Genomic DNA, 24,468 nt, shown 5'->3' with positions numbered 1-24,468 from the left:
TAGAATGACTTTAATGATATAATAAAAGCCAAAAAATAAATATCCTTAGGGGCATGATAGCCTAACTTCAAAAGCAATTACCATCAGTAACAAAATACAGAGAGAAGACTAGGATTACTTTAATAAGGTTACCTGCTTAATACCATTTGTTTCTGTGGGTGTCTGTAATGCTGCTTCACCTTCATTCCCAGATACTTTCCCAGATGCTTCTCACCCTGAGCATTGTAAGGCCAAGCTGGACTACTGTGAAGCTGGGGCTCACTGGCCTTCCCCTGGGATCCAGAATATCTCTGTGAGCACCTGCTCCTTGGTCTTCAGCCTCCCCTACTCTTTCACCCTTGTCACTGCAATGTTGTTTTTCCATGCCCTGTAGCTTCAGATCCATGGGGAAAAGGCAGGAATGGGAGGACGTGGAAGGGTGAGGAAGGCTGGTGTCTTTGTGGAAATGGAAGGACAGTAGAGAAAATAATTATAAGGTCAGTGTTGTAAGACAAAGACAGAGATTGGGTGATTATGAAGGCTCTTTAAAAATCCAGCTTTATCCAGTAGGCCAGGAGGAGAGGACATTAGGCTCAGTAGGGGCAGCACATGGTCTACAGTGCAAGGATTTCTGATTTAGATTCCTAGAGCCCCTTAACCCAGCCAATGCCCACTGCCCATGCTCTTCTGACTCCATTTTCAACCTCACCATGTCCCTGTGGCATGTGAGTCCCAGAGGTTGATCACCGGTACATTCAGCATTAGTGCACTTGGGTGGAGTGTCTGTAGGGAGGTGGGCATATGCTTAGGGGGACCAAGACTCACAAAGTTGAGAGGTGCAGATGGTAAGGTGAAGAGACTGCTAAGAGCAACAGTGATGTCTCTGCAGAGACCACACTAAATCACATCAGGAATAAGTATGCCAGCTGTGTACGTGAAGAACAGAGTTGTTCTCTTGTATCAGAGGCAGCATGGGGAAAAGTAACAGTCTGCTTCTGCTTGTGAGGGTATTTATATATATAAGCTAATGTGCAAATAGATAGATACATATGTACGTATATACATACATAGATACATAGAAAGAAATATATAGATAGCGACACAGTTCTGCTCCAAACAGACGAATGTGTAGCCCCTGGTGTCTGGAGGACATAAAAGGATCTTCCAGAACTTACTGGAAGTCTCATCAAAGCCCTCATCCCACAACTCACTTGCGTAGTTGCACCTGCACGACAGAAAAATAGGACCTTGATCATCATTCTTGAAGAAAGTAAAAATGACCAGGACGCAGCTAATAAATAAACCAAGTTTAATCATAAACCATGTACATATTTATTGATGGGGGGGGGGGGGGGGGTGAGTGGTGTGTGATCCAAAAGGTGCTGCCTTGGCAACTGGCAGAGTGTATTTTACCAGTCAATATATAGTACCAGCGAAGGGTGGAGCTGATAAATGAATATGGGATTTTGAGTCCCAGAGGCTAACTTTTACAGGCAACCATCGTTCTTGGTTTCCTGTCAATTTATAGCATGAACTAGCTCACAGCTATGCCCAGGACTCAGCAAGGCAGATACAGCCAAGAACAGAATTTGAGGGTGAGGGAAGGACAAGATATCTGAAGGTTGTTCTGAGGTATATGTAATGTATGTACTCTTCTATTGTGTGCAGTCTTGGGGCGATGCTTTGCCTACAGTTATGTGTGCACACGTCTCATTCCAGTCAGTGAGAGTGGAAAGCTCACATCTGAGAGAATCTATTGGGCTTTGAGGGCATACAGGAGCACATCGAACCACAAAGCCAGAAGCAGAACAGGAAGAAAGCTGAGGACAAAGAAGCCTGGACTGGGTTGAGAAAGGGAAGAAGTGAATGGACAGCCCCAGATTTATCTGGCCATGGCCAGACACATCAGCCTTGTTTGAACTGCCAGCAGAGATTTTCTGTTCTGAAGGCCTTCTACAGTGCAAAGGTTTCCAGCAAGGCAACTTTTATCAGACAACAGGCAAAACCATGAACAAAATTACTAGAAGCATGTTAACGGAAGAAATACGATGGAGATGGCTCTACAACTGTTCAGTTCTTAAATTTGAAGGAAAATCCAGCCCTGCCTCTGAAGTGGTCTAAGCCTACATATGAATCTGGTAAGTCTCAGCTCATACAGGCAGAGGATGGAACCATTGCTCTGGTTGCTAGCAAGGCAAAAGGTGGCATTTATACTACATTATTCAAAGCAGTGTGGTTTTGAGAGACAGTATCACACCAGGCTTGCAAAGCAGTCTAATGTATTGGCTTTTTGCAGAACAATTTCACTTTCAATCAATGCACATACATTGATTTTACAGATGACCTTTCACTGCTAGAAAGTAGACACTGTTTTGATGTCAAACACACTTGACATCAGATTTTGCTAAGAACCTACCCTGAGACAATAAAAAAAAAACCAAAACAGCAAAGCAAGCAAATAAAATCTGTAATACAAAACAACATTCATATCAACATCAAACGATAACTGTTCCAGCAAACATAAAATCAAGATCTTCTTAATGCAGGTCTTTTCGGAAATCAGTTAGTCGTGCATCCGTATATAGAGTCCACTCCCAATCTGGGAAACCCCAGTTAAGACTGCTGCCCTTTGAAATGATAGTCCCATTTTTTTAAAGGAGTGCTCCACACATGCATGCACACATACATACAGGCACACAAGGATATGTACACGCACACACACACACCTATAACCTCCTCTCTCTTAGCAAGAGCTGCATGCTGGATAACTTAATGCCTTCTGTGCATTTTTTACCTACTTTCTTTCTAAGGATGAAGTTCAAATGTCTATACTTCTCAGGTCTATTCTTTAAACAAAGCAGGGAATGACGAGGAACTACGTTACGGACGGGGGAATGGACTCATATTTCAGGCCTGTGATTTTTCCCAGTCATTTACAAGAACAATGTTATTTACATTCATGACTCAGCAGAATCCACAGAAAGTTATCCTTTCTCCATGTTGGGTTCTCTTGAACCCCATAAGCCCATTCTGTGCTTCCACAGATCTTTTTTCTTTAAGGCACTACATGTGGATGATGACTTCGGACAAAAGTGCAAGCTCCCTTCACTGGATTGTGCATTTCTCCCTCTCCCTGGACTGACCTTCCCTGAGAACTTTCGATTTGATGTACTTCAGGTCACTGTTGACACTTGGCCGGCGAGCAAAGGGAGAGATCATACCATAGGCGTCCATGTCCTTGACTCGGCGCATGCGAAAGGGTTTTGTTTGGAAGGGGTCACCATACTGGATGGAGATTTTCCTGTGGAGGGAAGGGCTCATCTCATGAGGTAGCTTGGCCATGCTGAAGAGGACATAGAACATCTCATCCACATTGGTGTTCTTCTTGGCTGAAACTTCGAAATAAGCACAGTTTTCATCGCTGGAGACGAGGTTCTCCCCTTCGTCTGAACGTACCTTGCGGAAGATTTCACTGTGGTCACTTTTGTTGCCACAGATCACCATGGGGAGGTCAGCTGATTCCTTGGTCTTGTTCTTCAGGCAGGATTTGACCTCAAGGATCTGTTTCTGGAGCCTCTTGACCTCATCAAAGGATTCTCTGTTGTCCAGGCTGAATACCAGGATGAAAACATCCCCTGCAATTACAAAAAGATACTGTAAAGGCTTGTTGCTTGCAGCACATGTAAGAAAAGCTAATTTTAAAAAAGCAGTAGGTTTCTTTGCCATCTCCTCCCCATATTTTTCGTTTAGTCCTTTTAAATCTATTCACTCAGCTGTACTTTAATTCCAGTTCTCCTAATTCAACTCCTCACACCTTCCTGTAGTACTATGGAAAAGACTTTTGGCTATGACGCTCCTTCATCCATATCTGTTTGTGTTCCTACCTCACACTGGACTTGCAATTTATTTCCCATTTTAATCTCTTTTGTAAACATGTTTCTATCTCAGCTCTGTTGCGTTGCTTTTCTTTCTTCCTTTTATCTGTATCTCTGCATAAAATACAGCCTGTTCTGACACCGGGATGAGTGGAGAGTTAATAGCCACTCAGCCTTGCCCTTTTGATTGTACAATACATGGAGCAACACCCGAACTGAAGATTTACACCTAGTCAGTTCTGAACACCTAAGTCAGGAATAAGAGGTTTTCCAAAGTGCAGTGCTCTGCTGTCATTTCATTTGCTCCAGAGAAACAGACCATGGAAAAAAAAAAATAAAAAAAAACATTAATTACACAGATCCCCTGGCATTTCCTTTTTGACATTTCCTGACTTACAATTCCTTTTGCAAATATAAAGTAATGTAAATCATTGCCTTTTGCATGACATTCATGTGGAACATGCTAAGAGAGCTTTCATGGACAAGAGCTCACATCTGCATCCCAGAAAGTGGCCCTAGGACCTCACTGGATGCCGACACTAGCCTAGTCAGATCTGAACATCATGTTTCTCTGTAGTTAGAAGGGTAGACAGCAAATCCAGAAAGTGGGTTTGTTTTTCCTGTGGCTGAATATATCTCCACTGTCACTTTCACAATTAAAGAATACATCTTAGCTCATCACAACAGGAACTGCTTGACAATAAGAACATTTAAAATGAGCCCATCATTTTCCCTTTTTTCCCTTTAATGCATTTGATTAACCACAGATTAAGGAGAAATGGTAAAACTAGAGCTACCCTTTTACTGGAATATCTAATCAAGGAATCAGACTGGAAATTTTAGGAAAAAAATAAATCTTTGAGATTTTTTTTTTTTGTTAGGATCCTTTTCTGTGAATCAACATGCTTATTTTGTCCCTTGCTGCTTTGTATGCCCACAAGATTTTATTCAGCCATATATTTTATTTTTTTTTAATTACAATAAAAAGATATGGAGCAGAAAGGGAAGGTAGAAGGGAAATAAACTTGGGGGAAATCTCAATTTCAGACTTTCACCCAGTGGACTTCTCCTCTGTGGCTAATGCACTCCCTATAGTGCCTGGAATATCCCATCCAGGAAATATCTCTCTAGAGAAGTGCAAGTCCTTTTAGCTACCTCCCAGGAAAGACTCATCTCCAGGCTGCAGTTTTTCAAGGTAATGTCTATCCTCATGATTTTTCACCCACCGTTCCCCATCTGCAAACTTTCCCCACTTTCTTCTCACCTGTCAGGATGGAAAGCCTTCTCATAGCAGGGAAAGGGTGATTCCCAGAGGTGTCCAGGATATCCAGCTGATACATGTCTCCCCGGATGTTGTAGACTTTGCGATGGAAATCCTCAATGGTGGGAGTGTACTGGTCCTCAAACCGACCATTGAGAAAGCGTGAGACAATGGAGCTTTTCCCTACCCTGGAGGCTCCCAGCACTACCATGCGGTATGAGTTCTTAGCTGGCACATTCAGAGTGCAGTTTCCACCAGACATAGTCTTCATCATTGCTTGGTCCTGAAAGAAGAAATAGTGGAGTTGGATGGAAGACCAGAAACTAAACAGAGGATGTAATAAGGCAGTGAGGACCAGAAACTAAACAGAGGATGAAGTAGGGCAGCTCCTTACCACGGGCTTGTCAAACAGTGCTCTGGAGCACAGTAGTTAGTAGATCAATGGTCCATACAGAAATCTTTTCTCTGGAAATGCTCAATTTTTTCAGTCTCATTTCCAGGGAGTGAGGTTCTTTGTTGGTAGTGTATTTTTTCTTTTCTTTTAAAGTCATATAAAATTGAAGTCTTTTACACTGAAAATAGAATGGTTTTGAACTGTATTTGCTATTTCATTTAAACATTAAGGGCTAATTTTATCATCTGTGCTTCAACTTAGATACCAAGTTCCTTCCCACCATCTGCGTCACTTCGACATTGCCAGATTTTTCAGAAGAGCTTGATTCTCATTTAGATACATAAACACAGAGGTCAGATTTCCCAATATACTGCATCCACTGCAGCTGCCATCAGGGCCTTGATGGCTTTGTTTGATTGCCTAAATAGGAGCTGCAGATAATACTTGTTTTCTGAGATCAACCAAAAGTCAGACGGAAACAAGAATCAGGCTCGACATCAATGGAAGCTAGACATCTCAGTAACTTTAACTAGCTGGTCCCATACAACCTTCATTTCTGATACAGGGAGTCTGAGCCAAAAAATAGCACTGGCCGAGGATAAATTCAATGATCTCTGCCTTCGGTGACCTTTTAGAAAGCAGATTTTAATCATGCAGTTTGGACTGGTAGTGTGGGAACCCCCTATAACAAACTATCAGCATTTCAGCAGGATATCTGGCAATGGATGGAACTGCAAAAACGTAGATTTCATGGGATTTTCAGTCTTTATACATACACAGCTGTTGTGGGTGTCACAGTCTGTGTGGGTGCTAAGTACAAGAAGGATTAAAAATAAAGGACAGCCATCTTACATAGCTACTAGTCAAGATTCCCAACCCCTGACAAATAAAATGAGTCTTGAGACTTTGGAGTTCATATTTTGACATAGCACTCAGCTGCAGAAAACTTTGCTAGGAAGAAAAGAGTGCTGCTCCGACATTTTTCATGTACCAGTTCAAATGTGGGTGAAGGGAAAAATATAACCCCTGTGTGGGGAAAGCTACGTGTAGAGCAAAGAAAGCACATTTCTGACAGAGTTTATTTTGGTTACTAGGATCTTATTAAAGAATAATCAAGTTCCCACTGTGCTGTTTGTTTAACTTAAGTGTTGTTTATTTAATATTACAATTCAAGTACTTTATGTACACTGAAAGATCATATCTGGGTCCAGATCTGGATTCCTATCTTTCCCTTGAGTGAATTTTATCTCCCAAGCTTTTATCTAGCTGACACTTATCTCAGTCAAAAGCTTAGAATCTTTCACTTTGTTTAACATGTGCTAAGCGCCAAAGCAGCAGCAAAGATACAGTCGCTGCTAAATAAAGGAGTGTGTGGAATTCTGATCCAGCATCATTGCTGTGCTATAGCCCAAGGCAACAGCAAAACACTACTGTTTATTATTATTATTGCTATAATTTGCTGCCAGCAGCACATTCAGCCCTATCTAAAGCACAGAAGAAAATGCAATGCTTTCTTCAGAGTACCTTACACTCTGAATTATATTCAGTGGGCAGGACAGCATGATATTAGAGGCAGACAGTAATGGGAGAACATAAATCTGGTTGGACACAAATGTGCAGAGTTACGGTACTGTTGGGACTGCTGTGGTTGGAATGACAGTAAGGAGCACATCTGGTATTTGAACTGGACTCTGTGTTTTATTTAGAACAGGACCTATCTCCAACCGTACAGAAACTCTATATTCAATCTCTGAAAAAGCACTGCCATGTACACTATCTCCGCCCTTTCCTATGTAGACAGTCCAATGCTGTCCTATATTCATGGGCAGACAAATGGTGACGGAGCTGCTTTGGGATGCTTCCTTTCACCCTCTCAGGTTTTATTTAGCTGTCAGAGAAACCAGGGAGACAGATTTTGTGGGAAAAACTACAAACTTCTCTACAGCCCAGGATCAGTATTTAGAAATAAGTCAGCTCTTCAGTCTGGGATGGACCAATGTAGCTGCAGAGTAGCAAGTGGATTGTGCTGGTTCACACATGCCAAACATCAGGTTTGTATAACTTGGTGTGGCAGCATCTGTGAGTGAGCACAGTTGTGCTTTTTAAGCAAATGCCTTATATGTCCTGCACAGAACATGCATGCTGAGGGACCTGATCCTGGCCAGCAGCTTTACAAGCCACAGTCCTAAAACTTATACTGCTGATGGGCAGGTAATCACTAAGCTGTTAGTGATTGGAGAATCTTCCATCATACAGCAAAGGAGGTGGACTGTGTCACTGCAGCTGTTTGGAGGGTTAATTTTGCACCTTTAGTGCAAAAGACACTTCTGTCCTCCACTTCCTTGAAATTAATTCCACTGCTTTGGAACTCAGTTAATGTCACAGTACACTGAACAGCTTGGAGAAGGAATTGGCACCATAGCTACCTGTAGACATGGAACATTAAGGCATGAGGAAGCTGAATGACTACCCAATGTGCAACAAATGAGACATGTGAACAGACTTTGAGACCCTGCATTTCAAATTCTTTCTCTGTTCCACCTTTCCTCACCCTTGCATCTCTGCTCATTAAATCACATTGCCTCCCACCCCCATCAAAGGCAAAATCCTATGTGCAGACATGCTCATTTCAGGATGGTTTGCCCCAATGATGAAAGCGAAGGAGGGGTAGAAGAACATGCAGACTTTAAGGTATTAAATAGTCACTTTATGCTGTCCTTGTTCCATCTCTCAAGGCATTCATTCAAGGGGACTGTTGTGCTTTCCTGACTGTGTTTCATTTCACACATAGTCAAAAGATGCTTTTCAGCACTTTGATTCATGGAGTTGCTACTCATCTCGTCACCTCTGCTGCAAATCTGACTCAGAGTGTGCTGCTGAACCAGGAGGTTTTATCTGTGGTTTGTGCTTTCTTCTTATCCCCCTACTCCAGTTTCTCTCCAGTTCAATATAATCTGCCTGCTTTCCTCCTCAGAAAAGGAATGAAACTTCAGCCTTCACACCCAGGGGTGAGTGGGGGGAGCACAGGGATGCATACATTGAAAAAGATTAAAGGCAGAAGAAAGGAAACAGAGACCACATGTTCATATACTAAGTAAAGCGAAATCAATCAGAAGAGAATGAGGAGACAAACAACATCAAGCTGGCTTTAATCTACTTCTTTTCCTTCCAGTTTATTAAATGCTTAAGCATAGATTAATTCCCAGTGGTACCTTCTGCTTTATGCACTGGCTTGATACTAGAAACTTTGCATTAGTATTGTATATTGTTGCAGCATAGAGATTCCAAAATGTCATAGAAATGTAGACAATGTTATCTCCACTTAATAAAGGAAAACACTCATACACCTAGGGAGAGCTGAAAAAAGCTGCCCCAAATCAACATTAAATCCTATTTCTTTCGACTCCCTATGTCATCTTCTACCTGCTAACCACCACTGCTTGTTTCATTAGCAGACATCAGATTTAATAACAGTGAATCTGCTTTTGTATGCTCCGAGGAGCGCTTGTCTGATTCCAGTGAGTTGCTGACAGATTTGATCCTGAGCACCTGCAGAGATATCTAAGGAAGACATTCTTCATTCAACCTGCCCAGAGGTTTTACACCTTCATTTTCAATCCTCCCATCACGGGTATGCTCCCCAGCACACCCCACCCTTGCACAGACTTCTGAACTACCTCACTTGCACTCCTCGGTCCTCAGCTACTGTTTGTGTCTCTGTTTGCTATCCCAGTGTAATTCAGTGCACCCAGCTAAAAAAGACATAGGCAGACACAGACTGAATCATACATAACAGACCCAACAGTTGTTAATCACTACTAACGTCCCTGTAATCTTCATACACAACGGAATCACTCCTGTGGGATGTTTGTTTCCTGCTTTTATCCCAAACTCCATGCTGCTTTCTTACCTCTCTCCTTGGAGGAGCAGTCCTGGGTCTTGGTACAGTCTGGTGAAGCTGATAATTTTAATCAGAGGTGGCTGCTGCTGTAAGAGGCTGTTGTTCTGTGGATCCCACGTTGCTTGCTCTGGGCTCAGTTCTTCACCAGTGTTTCCCAGGAACTTAGCAGGATTTGGAAGGACTGCAGGGCTCCAGGGCAGTTTCCCCCATGGATGACAGGTACTGGATCGGATGACTGACAAGGGCTGAAGAAGAGTCTCAGAACCAGTGGTAGCTTTCCCTTTTGTGAGATGAGCTCTTCTCGCAGCCTCAGTTCAAGAGAAGGAGAGGCAGAATCTCTTCCACTCCCACTGGCTTTTCTTGCAAGTTGTGCTTCGTGGGCTGTGCTGTGGGGAGGGGATCTCTGGAGCGTCACCTAGTTGAGCAGGGTCGTGGGTGCATCTGGCTGGCCCACCCTGCTTCTATGCCACCTCAGACCCTATGGGCAAAAATCAGTGGGGGCATGGAAGCTGTCTGTGGTGAACCTACACTTACCCAGGTCTTGCCTGGCACACCTTCCCCCGAGCTTCTTTACTTCTGGTCCGAAATTTGCTTTAAAATATTCTGTTTTGAAGACAGAAGGGGCTTTTCTTTACATTCACCAATTAAGTCTTTCTGCTTCCCTCCCTGCCTTTCTCTCTCTCGCTCTCACAACTACTGGCAAATTGCAGATTTTCCTTCTGGAGGACTCACAGATAATTGGCTCAACTCCTCCCTTGAAGTCAGTGTCAGACACAGGGGAAGGAGGGGTGCTGAGGGGGTGGGATTTTGTGCCTATTGAAAAAAATCTTTTCTTTTCTTCTCTAAACAGAAAGTTCTTATGCACTGCAGACTGCACATTCCCGTCTTTCCACCAGAGACCTGTATGTATGCGTATGTGGGAACTGAGTTAGTGTATGTGGACGAGAGACACAGAGACTTCATTTACTTTGCAAGCTGTAAACTCATAAGCTGTTCCTAAAAGCACTCTACTTCTGTGCCGATCTTTTCTGCTAGACAGAAGCAGACTGACTCATTTCCCAAGTAGGGGCTTTCTGTCCATAATTCCTGTAATACTTTTGCCATATGGAATACTTTCTCCTGATCCCTCAGCCTTGAAGACAATACGTTAGGATTGATGGTTGGTTTCATTAAGAAATAAGAATAATGTGTAACTGCTGTTCTTACATTAATATTTAAATAAATGAAAAATTAAAAGCAGGGATGGGTAATAAAAATGTTTAAAAAGAAGGTCAAACAGAAAGTGTGGGGGACTGAGGGTCAGAAGAAAAAGAATAGAAACAAAGAAAAATTAGGGCGAATTCAAGGTGTTTGTTCAATATGAAGTGAAAAATCATGTTTGTGGTATATTTCACTGTTTATTGACTCTCATTTTTTCTCCTTTTTGACCTGAAATAATAGTTTAGATCTACAAGTCTATTTAAAAAGATGTCAAAAAGATAGATTTTGAAAGATTCAAGGTGAGGTATTTCAGTATTTCCCACTCTAAAACTCCTAATCAGAGAGGGATTGGGAAGGGGGGGGGCGGGGGAAAGAAAGATTTGAAATATACATTGACAATAAGAAAATAGAAGGGAGGCACAATCTCCCAAATCCAAATATGGTTTCAGGTCTACCCACAATTCTCTCTCTCTTTGATCAGTTTTATTCTTCATTGATCATAAAGGTTCCTCCAACTACCTTGTCTGTTTCATCCAACAATTCCTGCAGCTTTTGAGGAATTCCTGAGATGCTTTGCTTTTTCTTCTGCTTCTCCTCAGAGCACAAGGAGGTTTCTGTTGTCACCCTCAGAAGAATGCTTTCCTCTGTGCCATGCACACCAGCCATCGGCACATGGTCTGACACATCTGTACATCTCTCTGGGCTAACAGACTTTGAAGGCCACAACACAGGCAATGGGATGAGTCTTGCTGCAACCATCTGTGAGAGGCAGCAGCTCCTACTAAGGTCAGGCCAGAGCAGAAGGTGGATTTGGGGCTCCCAGGCTAACACAAAGGCAAAACACCAGTGATTGAATTTGGGAAGCAACACCTCCAGCAGACAGCTGTAGATCTGGGGAGGAAGGGCATGTCTTGACACAGCAGCATTGAAACACTGCAGTAGTAGTGAACTGCTAATGGGTCATGACCTGACCACCGTACCAGGATTGTCAGCTTCTGAATCTTTTCACTTTGGCAGATGTAGAGGAGTACTTTTATGGCTCAGACAGTACTTTTTTTTAAGTCAGATACAATGCTTTCCATTCATAAATCATGGGTTCAGATCAAGCCTGGACCAAAAGCTGCCATCTTTGGTGTCTGGTCAACTACTTGTGTAGCTTAGATCTAAACAGAGCAGCATCCTGGTATGATTGCCATGCTGCAAAAAAGCAGCAAAGTCAAGTCCTGCAGAGCTACAGAGAATAAACTCCTCTTTCTTCGCTATAGCTTCAATGTTGAGGGTAAAAGTTCTCTGCCAAAAGAGAATTGTAGTCATCCTGGGGACCATCTCATCAGCCTGGAATCTCAGCCTACTCAAGCTCTTTTGTAAACCAAATGCAAAACTCTTGCCTAGCTGGCTTCGCCCAGCCCAAACTCCTACTCAGCTGTCTTCTCCAGCATTTAAAGTAGCAAATCAGGTTCCTCAAATGATATCAAAATAAAATAGGAACATACTTGACTAGGCACTATTTGATCTCTTAGTGATCAGCTAATGAAATAATAAATTACTTTTGAAGTAAGCCTTTGAAAGATAATTGCTATCTATGAGGCTTCAGAGGGTCGAGAGATGTTGCTGTAGCTTGTTGGGTTGGGTTTTTTTTCCTTCACTTTGTTCTGGTATGCTCCTAGTTCAGAAGTAGAGGAAAAGCCATGCTTTCATGCCTTCCTGTAGGGCTCAGGAGTGCAGAGCTCAACAAATCCACTCTTTCAAAGACATCTTGAGGGGCTCTTATGGGGAAGTCATCTTATATCTGCCCCCACCTGAGAAGCAGAAATAACAGCACCTCTTTGCTTTTAGGGTTACTAAGGGAATAAGTGGATCAGAGAGACAAAGCCACTGCAAAAACAACAGAAGAAGTTCAGAGTCTCAGCAGTTTCTTCTGGTTGGTCAGAGACCATCAGCCTTTCTTAGAGCTTACAGATATTTACCAATTTAAAAGCCAGGCTTACAATGAATTACTCTCCGGAGGTATTTCTGCCTCCTACTCCTCCAGTCTCTAAAGAAAGCCTGATTGAGGTTTTTAGATGGCTAAGGCTGTCTCAGAGGATGATAAAGCTGTGGCTGCAGAGAACCACCACAGTTACAAAGGTCTGTGTCTGCCTCACTGGGTGACACTGGCTATGGCTTTTGGTGCAGTCCTTGAGCCTGAGTGTCCAGTGTGAGACAAGATAAACAGAACGTGTGGCAGATGAGCTGTATCAACTGAATAACATAGTTCATATAGGATTCACTGAAAGCAAATGACCAAAAGCGCTGGTGCAAAGGGCTTTAAGTTAAAGCTGCCAGGAGGGGGGAACCTAAATCCATCCCACTTCTACCACTTTGGTGTCAGTGCTAGCAAGAGATACCCAGAGCCTAGAGAGGGATCACAGGTCAGCAGGAGAGCACCTGAATGTCAGGTTTGAGACCATCTATGGAACCTGAAGGGGCAGAAGTCAATAGGACCTGGTGAGATGCACCTGCAAGTCCTGAGGAAACTAGTGGTTAAAGTTGATAAGCCTCTGCCCATCACATTTGAGATGTCATCTACCTGTACTCATGCAAAGCACTTGACGTGCAGGTCCTGCTGGCTCATCCATGGGGCAGAAGGTGGTGCAGCTATGGCTGGTGCACAGGATGGATGTGCTTTTGGCACTGCCTAGACCTTGGGTGAGCAGAGAGGGAGGGCTTGAGAGGGCAAGTCAAAGGAAGGGGAAGAGAAATGTTGCAGGGAGAGGCTGGGTAGAAATACGTACAAAGGAAGGGGAGAGACAAGGGGAAAATACTGCTGACCACCTGGCTCCGAATAGTGAAGACCTAAAGTGAAGTGACTTGCTCTATGGTGGGACACAAATGCTTCTCAGACTCCTCAAAGGAGTTTCTTCCTCTCTGCTCCCAGGCTGCCCACACACTGAGCATGCCAGCACCAGGAGTTAGGCAATGTCAACTCATGGGGCAGAAATGTCACTGTCATGAGTAATTTATACCTTCTGCAGCTTCGGGTACCCGCTGCAGCTGGAGGCAGACACCTGTGATGGGCTGATGCATCTGGACCAATCTGTTTCTCTCCTCCTTAAAGTGAATGAAAGAAGTGACAATCACAAGCCCTTCATATCTGGTCAGAATTAGTTCAAGACAAAAGATCTTCCAAGGCTTTTGTCTCCTTTTCAAAAGCAAATGCAACAGAGATTAAATATTTAAACCAGCTTTTCTCTCTCTTTCCCCATTCGTTTTCACTCCCCTCATTATTCAGTAAAGCAGGCTCATTTTCCACCCCCTCACCTTCCCTCCCTCCCTCCCTCCCTCCCTTCCTCCCACATTCATTTCTCCTGCTCTGTGCCCTCCCTTCAAGCAATGCTGAAAAATTGGTATTCAGGAGTCAGTAAACTTCAGTCATATTCTGCACAGCAAGTAGATGAGCAGTCATAAGTATTACTGCCCCTCCATTACCTGTGCACACCCCCCAGCATTCAAACTCAGTCAAGAGCTCTCCATGGGTGTTACAGTGACTGGGAAAGTAAGTAATGATCATCAGATACAAGTGAGAACAGTAACAGTAGGGAGAATACAGCTGGAGAAGGCATCCATTTGAGAAAGTGATGGTCTGACTTGGTCCTGTCACAGAGTTTGTGTATGACTGTAATTTCTCAGCATCCCAGGGTGCAAAATGGGATGTAAAATGTGATATTTACTGAGATCCCTGCAAAATGGAAAAGCATTACTTTGTTGTGAAAAGCATCCAAGTCAACTCTTACCTGATGCGTTTGCTGTGAATAATTATTTTAATTAGATTTTAATGAAATATTTTGGAGAAAAGACTGCATTTCCAGTCCCCCTCCTTTCCTTTTGCCACTGCCACAGCATGTCCAGATTTCCTCAGCAGACACACATGCACCCTTTCATTTTCATCCCACTGTTGGAATTATTTAAAACTTTCCCCATCTCTGAAAAATTACTAAGCAGCAAAATTGAGGCTTAAAAAAACCTCCATTATTCAAAAAGGCTTCAGGGTAGAACATAAAGGAAAAAAATCCCTGAAGTGTATGATTCATTTCTTTACCTTCCATGAATACCAATGGTTTATAGTCTCCCAGGCCCTGATGAAGGAAAAGTGACCCCCACCACATCCAACTGTGTAGCTTATGAGCCTGATGGAGTGGAAGGACAAGTCGCCCTCACCTGACAGTGACTACAGTGCTGTGTCAGCCTTTCAGGAAGGAGCATAGGTACACGTCATGACTCATAGTCTCTGTTCATCATCCCAATTCCCTAGCTGCTCCCAGGCTCTGTGTCCAGACAGATAGCTGCATACCTGGGAGGGAGCCAACACACGTGTCCTCTGCTGAATGATGGTGGTAGGAAGGGGTTCATTCAAAAGGCCCCCAAAGCTCTCCTCTGGCTGACACCATCCCAGTGCCTCTAAAAGACAGAGAGAGACATGATCCCTTTGGGGCCATTTCTATAGCTGTGTTTCCACTGCTGTTACTTGGTTCCTCGAGATGCACCCTTGATTGTCCTCCTTTATCATCTGTTTTGACAGATGATGATTTACAAGGGCTGATGATTGTCTCTGGAAGATTTTTACCTGCAATAGGAATATGAACAGCTAAGGAGAGCAGAGGGGAAGAAGGAGTTGAGAAAAGATGAAGGGAACTGGGAACGAGAGAGCTCTGTCAGTCTTCGCAGAAAAATCTCTGATCAAAAAAGCACAGTGAAGGCTCATTAGATACAGCTCAAAACAAAGACAAAACAAATGGTACAAGAGGAGATGCATGAAAAATGCATGAAACAGAGACTGACAAGCCAGAACCCTCTGCAGCACACATGATTCTGCCTGAGACCAGCTGTTCTATTTTGGTCTCCGTTAAGAAGTGGCAATTACAAGTCTGGGTCTGGACACTATATGTGGGATCAGCTGGTTCCATATAAACATTCCCATTCAGAAGCCCTCCTTGCCTTGCAAGCTGTCAAGTGAAAAGTATTGCTTCTCTAAGGATCTGGTTTCTCACATTCATTCATACTCTACCAACACCTTCCATTTACAGCTCTGCCTTCAGAGAATGGGCTAATTCACCTGTAAAATCTGATGGTCTTTACAGAAGTGTCCTAGCACAACTCTGCTAACACTGTTGTCTTTTCATGCCGAAGTGACAGGCTGTGCCCTGAAGCCATGTGAGAGGACTGTGCAACCTGGAGCTCAATGCTCAGGTGATTCCCTTGGTTGCCTTCCTGGAGCCAGAGCCTGAGCACCAAAGCTGTCTAGTATAAATCATCTTCTTGGATGCTTCTTGGTGGCTCTGGCCCTACATCTGCATGATCCTGCAGAAGTTTATTTGGCACTTGGTTTCACTACAAGAGCAACAGCAACATGATGATGATCAGTGTGAATTAGGGTACTGTGTCCTCATAACAGGTTAATTGCTTCTGTGCTTTCCTCTATGTAAAGGACCAGTCCTATGCTAGAACCTGGGCAATTACAGCACTTGTTCTTTCTTTATTGTTCCTTTCATTAAGAAAATAATAAAGTTTTGAGCATTGAAAAATGCCTCATTTCTTTGATTTGAGAAATTATACGCCTTTATTTATAATAAAAGGAAGACAGTGAATGAGAGTCATTCCAGAGAGAAGAACAGGTAAGAATGACAGATTGTTCTTTTATATTTCTTTTTGTTCTTGTTCTGTTTCCCCCTCTCAGAGGACTGTAATCATGTACTCAAGAACCCAAGTGAAATCCATTATCATAATAATGGCAATACTGTGTACTGTTCGTGTAACTTTTTTGCTAATAACTCCACACATTCTGCAAATATCCAGGAAGTTAGGCTCAGTTCTTCCTCTGGAGCAGGAGCACACATATTTTAGCAGTTTACAAATAGAAAAGCTGAATGTGCATACAGGCTCTTACTCCCAGGTGACTCAAGGTGAGTGTCCCTGGACATGAGCTCCCTCTGCCTATACTACAAACTAACTGAAAACTGAGCAGCCATTGCTAATGAGCTGTTGAGTGTGAGTTAACCGGTCCTGTTCAGAGATTACATAGCTTTTGGCCAGTGCAGAGTATGAGCAGAATGAGTTCTATCTGTCTGCAAAGGGCCATGCAAATAACAGCCTCCAGGCTGCAGGACTGGAAATAGAGTCCTCATCTCCTTGTCCCCAGTCCCAGGCACTGGCTGTATGGCCAGGAGGTGACACAGCACATAGAGATGTGTGTATAACAAATGCTCGCTGCAGAGTACCAAAACCTTCCAGGGAAGTATGGTTAATGACATGTCAATAACTTCATCTACATCCTTCAAAGGAATCATAAAACAAAACCATTTTAGCCCTGTTCTTAAGAGGCAGCATTGCTTGCTAGTCTCTCCACAGATATATATGGGGGAAGAAGCTCTCAAGGTGCTGAAGGGTCAGGTATTTCTCTGCAGCAGAAATGACTAGCATCTAAAATTTTATCTAAAAAACCCCAACAGAGCTCATACTAAAGCTTCTGTATTTGCACATATTTGCTGTCAGGGGCCAATTTTGAATGGGTCCATTTAGTTAATGTGAAAGTGGAGAATACTCCTGAACCAGTCTGGTTCCTTTGCCTGCAAATCTTTCTGATGAACTGGAACCAAGAATATTCAGATTTTTTGGTGATGCCCTACAAACTGTTCTTGTTTGTATGGAGCCAGCAGTGCTGCTGCCTGCCTCCTCAAAACAAGATTTCAAGCCTGCTTCCTCTGCTCAGGCTGCAGGCTATGCTAGCCTGGCACCCCAGTTTTAGCAGTGTACAAAGCTATCATTCTGCTATGAAAGCCTATCAGAGTGGCTTTTATTCTGGTGTAAATGACTAAGCAAGCTGCCAAGTCAAAGGAAATCAGATCTAAGACATTTCCTATATGTTTGTTCTGGCTGAAGGCTCAAAGGACATGTACAGGAGTATAAATTTACCCATTACCTTCTCCATCACTCTGCACGCTCCCAGTCTCCCTCTGTCCAGAGGAGATTGTTCCTCTTCAAATAATCTCACAACAATCCAGTTACCAAGAAAACTGTGTGTCTTTAATGCTGGATGAGACTACATATTATTAAAGGCTCCCGTTGGCTCTGACTTGTACTTTGCTTCAAAGCAGAGGGCAGCTGCATCTGTGAAATGAGCAAAGGGACAAATTTAATTACTGGCAAACTAACCCGTCAGGATTTCCACTCTTGATAGGGCTGGAGTGTATAGAAAAGGGGCTGGGATTTATATGGCAGGTCAAACAAAGAAAGGGAAGGGATAACCGAAGAATTTGAGCTGGAAATTGCTGATAATTAGGATAGGATGCAAAAAACTTGGAGCTGCTTCATCTGCCAGCCTCTTCCATGTGGTATAGACCTAAGCCACATTGCATTTTGTTCTGACTTAAGGATGTGATCCCTTTACCATACAACCTAATTCTGTATAGTGCCCTTCTTAAAAGAGGGGTTAGAGGAAAAACATAAGGAGTTCAATTTTTTCCACTCTGGTCTTGAAGACAGTTGATGTAAGTACCCGGAAATAGCAATTCCTCCTTCTCAGTGTCTTTGAAAGGCACTTTACGCTATTTTAATACTACAGAAAGGAAAACAGGCACACAGATTCATACTGCACTTGCGATTCCTTTGATGAGTGACAGCACAGGCTCGGCGCTGCCAGTGAGGACTTGAAACCAAATCCATCAGCAAAGGTAAAACACTCAGGATAATGAAGCAGAGGTGCTGGAAACCAGTCGCTCTGGTGCAGTCCTTCATCAGTGGCACCATGGGTACACACACAGCGAATCCTTCAGCCTGTTCTACTGATGGAGCAAAGCCTTTGCCACTGGTGGATCATTCTGGGGTGGGCTCCTGCTCCTTCAGGCCTATGGTATTGTTCAGACTCAGACAGGGAAATGGATGGAAAGAATAAGGGACACAAGTTGTCATAGCAACCACAGGCTCTGCGCTTTCAGGCTTATGCAACCACAAGCAGGTTGGGAAGGTGTGAAAGGGCACTTCCCTCCTCTTGCACATGCAAAACCTCGTCGAGCAATACTTCACATCCTTGGCAGTTAAGCAGAAATCAGCAATCTGACAGAGCTTTGTGCTTCCTGCAAAGCCTCCCCCTTACCTTGTACTTACTTCCGGAGCCTTCACAAGCTTTTGGGCAAGAGCAGGAGCCTCCAAAGCACCCTTTACCCCATCCATCACCCATCAGAGCATGCCCTGAGAAAGGTTACTGGCCTAGTGCTTTTGCCCAGCACCAGCAGCCAACCAAAGGTGCTTCAAGTACACGGTGCAATACTAACACTAATATTACTTATGCTGTAGACCTTGGGGAGCCTTACAAAACCCTGTGCTCCAGTCCTGCACCACAGAAATGCAGCTCCAAGGACAAGATGTTGAGGGCCTATGACAGCTTTTTGCTCTCATTGCCAATAGGGAGCATGAAGGCTTTAGGCACCAAGCATTTGCAGGTAAGTAGCTAAACAGCTCTTCTATCATCCCCCTATAAAAAAAAGGGGAAAGGTGAATGGAAACCAGGGGTTTTTGTTTGCAGAACGAATGGCCAAGAGGCTCTTCCCGCATGCAAGCAGTCCACAGGGCTGATTGATTGGAGTTCTGCTTTCATCTTGGCTCATTGCATCCCCAGTTATGAGGTTTTTAGACACCACTAGCAACTGTATCTATCATGCTAGACAAATTTTATTTGCAAATACTGAAAAGGGCAAATAGAGAATAAATCTGATGTCCTCGCTCTATCTGAGTTAATGTAAACTCTTGCCAGCAGGGAGAGCTTTATGTGGACAGAGAGGCAGCTCGGTCAGAGCTACAAAAGGGCGCTGCACAGAGCCAAGCATACGGCTGCTCAATAACGAGTGCAAATCCCTGTGGTTTTACAGTAAATCGCCTAACAGCTGATGAGATTCAGGCCCTCCTGGATTTAGATATGTGCTGTGTGATGTGAGAGAGAAAAGCCACAGTTTTATTTTTATTTGAAGCAGGGAAAGCCACACAAAGACAACAAACTGGAGTTTTCATGTGAGCAGAAAAAATTCAGTAAGCATCGTTTGAGTTAACCCTACAGATTCAAAGGTTTGGAATTAAGGCAGGTTATTCCTATTTTCAGCCAGAAAATAAATATTCATAACTTGCAGTCTCATGATTTGGGAAGAGGTGACTTCAAACATTGCTACGAACGCCTTCAGTGTCCCATTAGCACCTAGGTGGAGGTGCTAGGACTTCCTACATAGCCACCACATAAGCAAAAAACCTTGGCTGCCCAGATATTAGTATTTTGATACCTCTTAGTGCCTTGGCCTGCCAAACATGCTCTGCTGTGTTTCTCAGTGAACTTGGCCAAGCTTCTTTAAGCACGGATGATCAGAGGGGTTCAAGAGCATTTGGCTGGGCAAAGTCATGGTCTCTTCAGCAGCACCTGGACAAGCTAACCCTTGCATGCAAGGCAGACTGCACTGAGAGGTGCTCACATTCAGTGGCTTTGGTCTGTAAGCTCCCTTCAGGCTACCTATTCAATCAACCTCAGGTGATGACACTAAGATGAAAACTATGGGTAGCCATAAGAATGAAATGTCAGGTACTGACACCTCCCCTCTGGCTATTGCCAAAGGAAGCTAAGCAGACATAAGGCCGCAGTGTGTCAGTCCTGACTCCACTGAGCTCTCGCAAAGTCATAAATAGCCAAGAAATATGTTACAGCACACCTTTTAAATGTTACTGAAGCTAAAGCTTTTGTATTCCCTAACTGTCCAATAGCTGCAGTGCAGTGAAGTACTGGAATATCCCTTACATGTTGTGATGGAGGCATCCCTCAGCTTTATTCAAACTGTGAGACCTTGCTACTACACACAGATAGCATCCACCTTCCTCACTGCTGTCTGTCCAAGAAACAGTCTGACACAGCAGGACAGAGTTATATAGCGGGTGTATTGCCTTTTGAGGTCATGACAGAGACCAGTGAATAACGGAGGCCAAGCTTACATGTCACTTTCTGGTCAGCATACATGGACCGCACAGCCTAGCATGATTTGCTGCTGTCATTTCTTTCAAGTGTCTCTATAGCCACGGCTGCTTTGCATTTCTCCTCACCATGGCACCAGCAGCAAGCCTAAACCCAGTGTACAGACATGAGTAGGAAGCCAAATTGCTGGTGTTGGAGGGAGTTGTGGGAGACATAGTAAGTGCCTTTCACAGTGCTTTGCTGCAGGAGGAAAGAGCCAGCTCTGAGAAGGAAGTCAACAGGGGATAAATTTAAGAATGGGCTGCGTGACTCTTGGAGGGGTCTCCTTGCTGGGGAATGCAGACGGACTGTGGAGAGCTGCTCATTGTTCTCCTCCCCAGTGGCTGCCCTCCTCAATCTCTGTGCTCACACAGGGATTTACAAGCACTCCATGCCAGCCATTTTCTTGCATTTGGCCTGATGACCAAAGTCACGCCCAACTGAGAGGACAGCCAAATTCTTTCACATCTGTGCTGCCTTATGCTGTCTGCCATTGTCAGGGAGGGTAAAAGACTTATCATGGATACAGCACCCGGGCATGATGGAGCTGGAGTCAGTGTCTGCGATGAATGGCTCTGTCTTGCCGTGAGACCTTTAAGGACCTCTGTAAGACATGCAGATCCCAGTTTGTGGGCAGTGCTGTGCTTGTGCTCTGCAAAACCACCCTTTGTGGTCCCTCTTTGACCAGCAAGATACAAGCGAGCGTGCATTTAACAAAGTCTTGTTAATGCACAGCAAGGGTCGCACCATACCATTGTAGGCTTTGTCTCTACTGGGATTTGCAGGTGGGAGACCATTACAAGTACTTCCCCTTCTTCATACTCTTCTGCCTCTTTCCTGCACCCAAAACTTTCTTCTCACTCTCCAGCATTCGCAGCTAGGTACTGGTCCACCTGCTGTAAAGCTCCCCCTTTTCCCAACACTCATTGTACCAAGTCAGGCACTGCAGACAGCAAGCACCAGAAGGAAAACAACCTTGTTAACAGAAATGGATTTTTCTCTCCATACAGATGGGCAGCGAATATTTTTAAACACAGACTCAACAAGATGTGCTGATTGGTACCACTGTAACCCCACAATCCTTTCTCATAAGCAAACTAAAGAACAGATGGATATTATGAAACTCCAGGGAGATGGATTGTTGGATAGTGGACACACTTGGCCCTTCTCCAGTTCTCAGAAAGGACCCCAACAAAGCACTTACTTAATTTCTGAAACCCAGCCTGCGGTAACAAGTAATCGTGAGATATGCACACCAGCCCAGCTTCAAAAGCATCAGCCACGGTTGATAGAAGCCTAAAGAGAGAAGGCACATGTAGAGAAGACAGTAAGAGCAAGTTGTGTAAAACGCTAACTGTTGAAAACAGCAAAAAGCACAAATGCTCCCTGGGAGGGAGAAACACAAAGCAACAGTGGCTGAAGAGACACTTGAGAGACACAGTGGGCAGCAAATTGATCTTGGCTACACAGGCCATGTATGTCAGCCAGAAAACCAAACACAAGCATTTCGCTCTGCATTGGTTTCCGTCACAGCCTTGAAAGGCGATAGCTAGCTATTTACGTGATTCTGACCAACCACCTTTTGGGATAATGAGCTCGAGTGTGGTCCTTTACCCGAAAGATCCTGGAGAATGGTGGAGTATCCTGTGACTACTTGACTGGAATCCAGTTTTGATCACCCTCTTCTCCCAGAGGGCCTGTCCTCTCAGTCACAGCCTGCCAAAATCCCCCACAGAAATCTGTAAAGGGAGAAACCTGCTTTTGACATTGTTATTTAGCCTTATTTAGAGCTTGGACTAAACCCAAACTATCACATCCCCGATAGTTCAAGAGTTGAGGTTGCTAAGTTCTGCTGGGGCTACTCCTCCTTGCAAGAGGGGATGGCCATGGTGCTCTCCCATGGACCCTGGAACAATGCCTTTCACTCCTCTCTGGCTTCTTCATATGCTCATGTTGATACAATGATGATCTTTGTGATACCTCAGTAAATCAAGGAATTATGCAGCTTTATGTATGAGATACCCATAAAGCCTTTCCTACAAGACAGTAGATAAGCTCCTTTGTGAAGTAACTAAATCAAGAGCATCTGCTACCTAAAATGTAGATAGGGTTTTCTGCCCAAATTAAAGGCAGATGAAAGGCTTTTGCCTGTTACTGTCCTGTGGAGTTCTGGGTGCCTGTGAAAAACAGGCAGCAACGCTTGGAAAAGAAAATGCATGGGAGAATGACCCTGAAGAGAGCCTGGAGAAAGAGGCTTTCATGCTGTACGCACTTTAAAAGATGTTAGGACCCAAGAGGAAAGAAGATCTCCCTACACATTTGGTGCCTGCTGTGTGCGCAGAAGCAGGATTTAATACCTCCTTTGTAAACATACAGGACCATGTCAAAAATCCCCAACTGCATCAACAATTCATTTGCCTGATGAAAATTACCCTTTGGTTGAAAGAGAGAACAGCTGTATAACTATCCTTCTGTAAGTGGTAAGACCTTTGCACATGGGAGATGCCTTACACAGGGAGATTAATACAGGATATAACCATAGTCCACGAACACCCCGAGGATGTAGACATCAAGGAAAACAGAGAACTGTTTGGCATGAGTCAAGGAACAGAACATTTAGTCTGATGCCATGAGAGTCTCTGAATGCTGGGATATGGCTGGTTTTGGACTAAACTCCAGAGGAAATGGTGAAAGCTGTGTTGCTTTTTGTTGTTTGAATAACTCAGCTGGCTCAGACCCTGGGAAGTGCCCCGTAGGGATCAGTCCCCTTCTGGCAAGAAGCTACCACCTCAGGTCCTCTTCCATCTCTGCAAGAAGACACCATCATAATGAATGCCAGCCTTTCTTACCCCTAAATAACCCAAGCAGCATGCACAGCCCTGCCTTTCATGAACAACTCTGTGACAAGAGTCCCAGAACCCTCTCAGCACAGGCTGCAGCACATCTCAGCCTTCAGGCACAGCACTGCAGGGAACTCTTGCAAACAGAAATCCATGTCTAGTCTGCCATTATGAAGGTGGTTGGGAGGCAGTGCAGATAAATAAATAAGGAATGCACAGCTTTTAAATTGGGAGCTGCCCGTCTGACTGTCTCTTGGAAGAATTTTCTTTGCTTCTAAAACCTGACCTTGGGCAGATCTTTCCCTGTCCCAACGTCTGGAGCTATTCTTGTTGGTGTCACTGGATGAATATTGCAGGAGGATGAGAGATGATGTATGATGCTGTCAGATGTGGACAAAGAGGAGAATGCCATCTCCCAAGGAAGGAGACAGCAGTGCAGTGAGGGTGGTAAGATGTCAATCAACATTTGCCTCCCTCGGTGAGGCAAGACTCATGCTCTTCCAGCAGCAAGAATGCTAATCATCTGGGTGAGCTGGTTGTTCTGCTGCTGCTGCTCCCAGCTCCCAGGCTTATTGATAGCAGTAATTAAAACCGCCTTTCTTTATGGGGCGACTTGGTGTGGTTGCTGCATCTTAGGAGCTCAGGCATTTTGGAGGCAGAATTTGGAGTAGACTGATATCTGGGGAGGTTCTGGAGAGGCCACATTGTCAATGAAGTGGGCACAGTTAACACCTGTGTAGTGCAAACCTTCCTTCTATGCAAACTCAGGGGGGTTTTGCCATGTTTTGTATTTTTATGCTGCAGATCAACTAATTTTCTTGGTCCAATTAGAGTTACAGCTGTTAAAGCCTAAAGCATGATTGGCTGATTAGGTTTTGAAGAATGTGACATTTTGCAGCTTAAAGCTTTATCAAGAGTAAGCAGCCTTCACTTCTTTTCTTGCTTCTTTTAATTCCTTTAACAGAAGCAATCGATGTTTGCTCTCTCCAGATGGACCTCC

At 44.0% G+C, this 24,468-nt stretch overlaps 1 protein-coding gene across 1 annotated transcript; it reads right to left on the bottom strand.

Annotated features, from left to right (window-relative positions):
* Nucleotides 1-2,430: 2,430 nt before the first annotated feature.
* On the bottom strand, nucleotides 2,431-10,165 carry RASD2 (RASD family member 2). The gene is made up of 3 exons (XM_062602616.1): nucleotides 9,420-10,165; nucleotides 5,119-5,398; nucleotides 2,431-3,614 (listed from the first exon to the last, which is right to left on the bottom strand). The coding sequence occupies exons 2-3, from the start codon at nucleotides 5,387-5,389 to the stop codon at nucleotides 3,085-3,087; spliced, it is 801 nt and encodes a 266-aa protein (XP_062458600.1). The 5' UTR covers nucleotides 5,390-5,398; nucleotides 9,420-10,165; the 3' UTR covers nucleotides 2,431-3,084.
* Between the last annotated feature and the right edge of the window lie 14,303 nt (nucleotides 10,166-24,468).

The sequence above is a fragment of the Pezoporus occidentalis genome, unplaced genomic scaffold (genome assembly GCF_034315485.1).
Source record: "Pezoporus occidentalis ecotype Australia unplaced genomic scaffold, CSIRO_AGI_Poc_V1 ctg78, whole genome shotgun sequence".
Classification (NCBI taxonomy): domain Eukaryota; kingdom Metazoa; phylum Chordata; class Aves; order Psittaciformes; family Psittacidae; genus Pezoporus; species Pezoporus occidentalis.
Note: the sequence above shows the minus strand (reverse complement) of the source record. Positions and strands in the feature narration are given on the sequence as shown.

What these genes read in the sequence shown, in the direction of transcription:
- RASD2 (XM_062602616.1), bottom strand. Translation starts at nt 5,389, where the DNA reads ATGATGAAGACTATGTCTGGTGGAAACTGCACTCTGAATGTGCCAGCT. An exon ending in AAGGCTTTCCATCCTGACAG is followed by an intron (nt 3,615 to 5,118) that starts GTGAGAAGAAAG and finishes TTGTAATTGCAG; the next exon opens with GGGATGTTTTCATCCTGGTA.